At 32.5% G+C, this 6,074-nt stretch overlaps 1 protein-coding gene across 2 annotated transcripts; it reads left to right on the forward strand.

Annotated features, from left to right (window-relative positions):
* The first annotated feature begins 2,633 nt into the window (after window positions 1-2,633).
* On the forward strand, window positions 2,634-5,141 carry LOC110939732 (transcription factor DYT1). Of its 2 annotated transcripts, XM_022181308.2 has the most exons (5): window positions 2,634-2,884; window positions 2,986-3,159; window positions 3,334-3,510; window positions 3,596-3,695; window positions 4,923-5,141. In XM_022181308.2, exons 1-4 carry the CDS (start codon window positions 2,651-2,653, stop codon window positions 3,665-3,667), a joined length of 657 nt encoding a protein of 218 aa, XP_022037000.1. In that variant the 5' UTR covers window positions 2,634-2,650; the 3' UTR covers window positions 3,668-3,695; window positions 4,923-5,141. The 2 variants fall into 2 exon arrangements, with proteins under 2 accessions (XP_022037000.1, XP_022036999.1); XM_022181307.2 differs by lacking the exon at window positions 4,923-5,141 and having other exon boundaries at window positions 3,596-3,774.
* Window positions 5,142-6,074: the final 933 nt, after the last annotated feature.

Here is a 6,074-nt window from a genome sequence, read left to right on the forward strand (position 1 = left end):
TCAAAATATCACTTAGTATTATTTTTAAAGTAATATAAATTTACAACAAGTTGAGGCATTGGGTGTTGTACTCCATGTTTTAGGGTTTTTCAAAAGAAAAAATGATAAAGTTATTTCTTACAATTTTATATTTTTGATAGTTTCAAATTTCTAACGACTTCAAAATATCACTTAGTATTATTTTTAAAGTTATATAAAGTATTAACACAGTCAGTTTCAATATGGGTAAACGAGTATGGGATCAGTTTTGTTTAATTAGGCGAGTATAACTTAATACCCCAAACCCGTATACATTATTATGTTCACTTTATAAAATCTGGCTTTTGTAATATGTTTTCTATATTCATTATTATAGTGGAATTCCTCCGTGTACGCGCTGGAAATTCGATCGGTATCGATTCGTTACACTACCAACACTCGCTATACCGACCGAAAAAACCCAAAAAATACACTCGTGTTCCCAAAAGGATATCGATACGACGACACGTGTTTTACATCGATAAAAACCATAAAAATGAGTTTCACGTGTATATCAATCTTAACACTTATATATATATATATATATATATATATTTGCAACTATATGGTGATGCTTGAGTTTATTAAAGGTCAACCTGGGTCAAAATATTGGAAAAAAGTCACCAAAAGGAGTGTTTTTAGCTACTTGTTGGAGGATTTGGAAGGCTAGAAATGACAAAAAATTTGAACACAAGGCCACACCGCCGATTCGGAAGATCATAGAGATGGTAAAGGAAGACGCTTTTGTTTAAGTGAAAAATAGTCCATGTTGCATGTTTTGAATTGGAAGAAGTCGTGTTAGCTTAACGCTAGAGTAATGATATCTTCATCTTTTGAATTGGAAGAAATCGTCAAGGTTCAAACTCTGGCATGTGGTAGACGATGAACACTAGCAATTTATGGCTTTTGCCTCTCGGAGTGAGAGTAGAATAAAATTCGTCGTTCAAAGAAAGTTAAAGAATTTTGTTTCATTACAGTTTTCATTTCTCAGTGATGTGGATATTATTATTTTTTCTTCATTTCAAAATATTCATAAAACTATAATAGACCGATACTATGGGTTATAGGCGAGTGAACAACTGAGACGATTGTAAGCTACTCGAGATGCATTTGCTACGAGCTTAAACAAGGCTAACAACCTTCATATATCGAGTTTGACTAGACTCATGTACGTAAACAAGCCTATTATAATATCTCCATCATATTTACCCGGATCTACTTTGTATTTGTGAATATAAGTTAAGGGATGGGAAAATAGGAAATTTGACTAGATAAAACCCATGTTTCGTTTATAAATTTTAAAAATAACTAATGTAAAAACATAATTGTAACAGTTATATTATTAAAGTGATAATATAGCTTTTTAATAAACCGTAAGGAGGGGTGGTTTTTGAATTTATCAACTCACGGTTCTATATTCTATACTGTAATCATACAATTTTAACATTATTTTTACCTTGCTTATAATTATAAAAAAATAGATTAAACATACTTTAATCATACATCAAGTTAATGTAGAATATTGTTTAATCTTATATGAACATTTCCTTGGTCGTAAGTGTACTTGAATAATCAAATATTGCCTCCTTTGTGAAATGATAGTACAGACTACACACCAATCTAACAACCAATAACAAAGAAGACATAAAAGTTAATTCTTTTTAAATTTTAACATTACAAAAATATTTATATCATAGACCGTATTAGCTGTGCAGGGTCGGCTCAAGCCCAAGTATTTTGAGGCTTGAGCTTTAGGTCTCCAAATCAATAGGGCCTTCAACTTAAAAAAAAATTATATATAATATTTGGGTTGGGTTGAAGTTATCTTTACGTATACAAAAAATATATAAAAATACAAAAAAATTAAGTTAACTTCGCCAACATTAAACCTTTTAGTTTATTTTGCTGGTCCCAAGCCCGAGTAAAAGAGTGTTTTTTCTCAAATAGTGTTTTTTTGGAAAAAGGCCTCGAGTTTTTGAATTTGCTTTAGACCACCAAAATGGTTGAGCCGGCACTGTATCTAGGCAAACTAGCATGTCATTATTAAAGGGTTAGGTTTATTTGTGAACAACCTCTTTGATTGTGAACACTAATGAACTAATCCTAGCCCTTGATTATCAATACACAATTGTAAACACAAGTGTAAATCAATGACCATGATTTGATGATAAAAATAAACTAGTGTATTTTACGATTTGATGATGTAAATCAATGGCTATGATTTGTTCACTCAGTTCACAAATACACTAGTGTTCACTCCAGAACCCCACCCTATTATTAAAATACTAATTGCGTGTATAACGATAAAAATGTTACATTTTAACATGAAAACAACTTAAACAGAGAAAACTTATATGATCAAATGATAATTTACAATGTGTTTGAAAAAAATCCATATCATTTTGATCCATTTTGACCACTCACCCACTATTCATGAGGGCAAGATTTGAGCTCCCCAACATCCCACAAAATTTTGACCAATAACAAGAAGATTCCCCATACCCCCACCCCACCCCACCCCCATGCCAATGTTACTCTTGTGAACTTCTGTTGCTTAACAAATTTTCCTCATCAAATTCTTGCATAATATCCCTATAAAAATGCACCCTTGGCCACCCTTCATTTTTCTACCATGGAGTTTTCTAATATTTTCGAGGATTATTCGTCTGTGGTCGAAGAAACCGACAGTTGTCACGAGAGTGTTTGCAGAAACAGGAGGCAACATTATGATGAAAATGGTGATGATAATGATCATGATCATGATGGAAAATACAAGTCCAAGAACCTCAATGCCGAAAGAAAGAGGCGCGAAAAGCTCAAATCCAGGATGCTCGAATTGCGATCTGTAGTTCCCAAGATAACAAATGCAATGATCATAACAATAATCTCTAGTTTTGTTTGTTTGAATATTATTATACATGTTTTTCAAGTCGTTTATATAAGATGTTTTTTTTTTTTTTTTTTCAGATGAACAAAGAAACGATCATAACCGATGCTATTGATTACATCAAGGAGCTTAAAATTTCTGTCACAAATCTAAGTAATGAACTTCTTGAAATGGAAGCACAAACGGCAAAGGAACCATCTTTTGATGTGATCCAAATCCATCCTGTGGAAAACATGAAAAAATGGGGCATAGAGGTTACATTTCTAATTAAAATTATAATTATAATTCACGGGTTGTAATTTATCAGTCAATAGTCGTATATTGCAAATTAATGTACCACTATTGATGAAAAAAATTCAGCCCGTGAATTATTTATTGTTTCTTAACTTAAAGCATGATTTATGACAAGACTTGTTTTCTTGATATAGTCGGAAGTAATAGTGACTCGTATTGATGAGAATAAGTTGTGGATGAAGATAGTTTTCGAGAAGAAAATAGGAGGGTTTACAAAACTAATCGAGGCAATGAGTTTGCACGGGATTGAACTTATTAATACAAACGTTATCACCACGAAAGGGGCTGTTCTTGTTACTTCATGCATTGAGGTATATCTTTTGCCTTATAGTTTTTCATTTTATATATATAGATTGGTTATTGATATGAAATATATATGTTTATGTATTTTAACAGGGGACTCATGGTAGAATGCTTGTTGCTGAGCATGTTCAAGAAGTACTAGCTAATGTTATCAAATTGATATAGACCACATGACATTAATCATGTTATCTATGTAAGAGTAATTAGTACTCATGTTATTTTAAAGTATTTTATAGAAGATATATATGATAAAGCTATGTTATCTAGGGTTTTACATGTGAAACATATAACCTTTTATATTTCTATTAGTAAAAAAAATTAGTTGATGAGGTTCATAGATGATGTTACTATATGCAATAATGAAAAACCATAGATGTTACTATATGCAATAATGGAAATCGAAACACATCAATTTTTTAAAGAAAACATTGCTAAATTTCAGATAATTATGGCATTACATCAAAATATACTATTTTATATTGGGAAAACTAAATTTGGTAAGTATTGCTAGAGTTTGAAATGAGAGCAATAGGTCCTTCCTTTTGGTTTGAGTTTTCGTATATCTCTTCTTCTGTTGAAACAAGAATGCTATAAGATCATGTAAATTCATATTCCCTAGTCTAGTTATTGTTAGACTTCTCCATTCCCTTGGCAAGGCATCTAGAAACTTTACATTTCTTTCATCATTTGGTTTCTCAATACCAAAATTTTTAAGATCATTTAAAAGTTTTGTGAACCTATTGTATGTTTCAAAATGACTCTCATTTTGAAGACTTTTGAATCTGTCACAAGAAGAGACACAGTTTGTTCATTTGTTTCTCTTCATTCTTTCTCCTCCTTCACAAAGATTTTCCAACTGATGTCATATTTCCTTAGCAGACGCACAAGCATCTACTTGGGAAAATATGTCATTAGGAAGTGCCATAATCAAAAGTGATTTGGCCCTTTCATCACCTTCCACCTTATCCTTATCTTCTTTGCTCCAATGTATTTATTGTTTTGGAGCCAAAGATATAGGTATTTCTGGTGTATGCTCAGTTGTTGGAACAGCTGGGATTTCAATAGTGGGTGTATGTGGACCTCCCTCAATGGATTGAAACATAGCTCGATTATGTCCATTTAGGAAATTTATCATCCTGATTCTCCATTGGGGGTATTTCTCTCTAACCAGAGTCGAAGGTTTCGACATAGATCCAATATTGAAAGCATTGTTCCATGTTTGAAAGTTTGTCATATTCAGTTAAAAAGATTGTTATAAAAAATGAGCAAATGATCTTTTGAAAAAACTAGAGCCCTCGCGGCCCGCGACCAACCTAAATGACTGCAAAAGTGTGCTGGTTGTTAAAATGCAGCTGCAAACTCGTTTAGACATGTTTTAAGCGCTATATGACTAACTCATTTCATGTTTTATGAAATGTAGGTACTAATTGAGTTACCGAAGGACGATCAAGCTCAACGAAGAACCGAACACATAAAGAACAAAGCTTCCGCGAAATGATTCGTCGTCACGTTTTAAACGACGAATGTTTTATAAAACATGGAAATGTTTTATTTCTTAAAATGTTTTGACGAACCTGTATTTTTAGTGTATGGTTAACCGTAAATACACTATTATAGTCGAATTTATATAATAATCGTATAATTGGACTAAAGGTCTTACAGTTTTATTTTCAGAAACACGTTCAGCATATTCAGATTTTGAAACTCAGCTCTCAAACATCGGTTGTCGAAAATAAAGCATAAATCAAAATATATATTTTTTTTTTGCATTTTTCTGAAACATAAAGCAGTAAAAAAATATTTACAAACATATTTACAGACAATGTTTTTGTTTGAGTTTGCGTCAGAGGATCATATCAGTTTATGACAAATCACTAGCACCATTGAGCTTTAAACACTTTAAGTTCTAAACGATTCACTTAGATTGTCAGTATACTGATCTTCTTAAATTTTCACACAAAGTTCAATTGATTCGAGATACGAATTTAGTGTTTTAAGAACTTAACTTATTCGCGTGTCCCACCTCAGAATATACTCACGTATCAAAATTCCCTAGATTCAGTCTTACAGGTGAGTATACCAATTTGATATCTGTTATCTGGGTTAGTGCGAGACCTTGAGAGCTCAGGTATGAACTACCGTTCAGTCAAAGAGATGAAGGCTAGACTTTAGGTGTGTTCCCTTTAGAGAATCTTTTCTTCAACTGCAGTTGATTCATATCTTTCGATATTTTTCAATTTTTATGCAGAGGGTAAGCTTTTACAGCGCGTAATAGGCCATTGCTTCCGCAATATCAAAAGACTAGGTATAATACCCCAGATATCAAACAGTATAAAGAACTAGTATCTCAGAATCAGGCAATCTCTCAAACAAGATTTCGGGGGTTACCCATATATCCGAGAGATGTTCCCCACGAGATAAGTAAGTAGATATTTAGGTTTATATCTCGAAAACAATCTACTAAGCGCGTAAAAACCTACTGGCATATCATCAGTGAGACCGTTTATCACATTTTAACATTCCAATTCTTTAGCGTACTGTGATTGTCTAACTGATGTACTATCATTTCCTC

The sequence above is a fragment of the Helianthus annuus genome, chromosome 5 (genome assembly GCF_002127325.2).
Source record: "Helianthus annuus cultivar XRQ/B chromosome 5, HanXRQr2.0-SUNRISE, whole genome shotgun sequence".
NCBI lineage: Eukaryota > Viridiplantae > Streptophyta > Magnoliopsida > Asterales > Asteraceae > Helianthus > Helianthus annuus.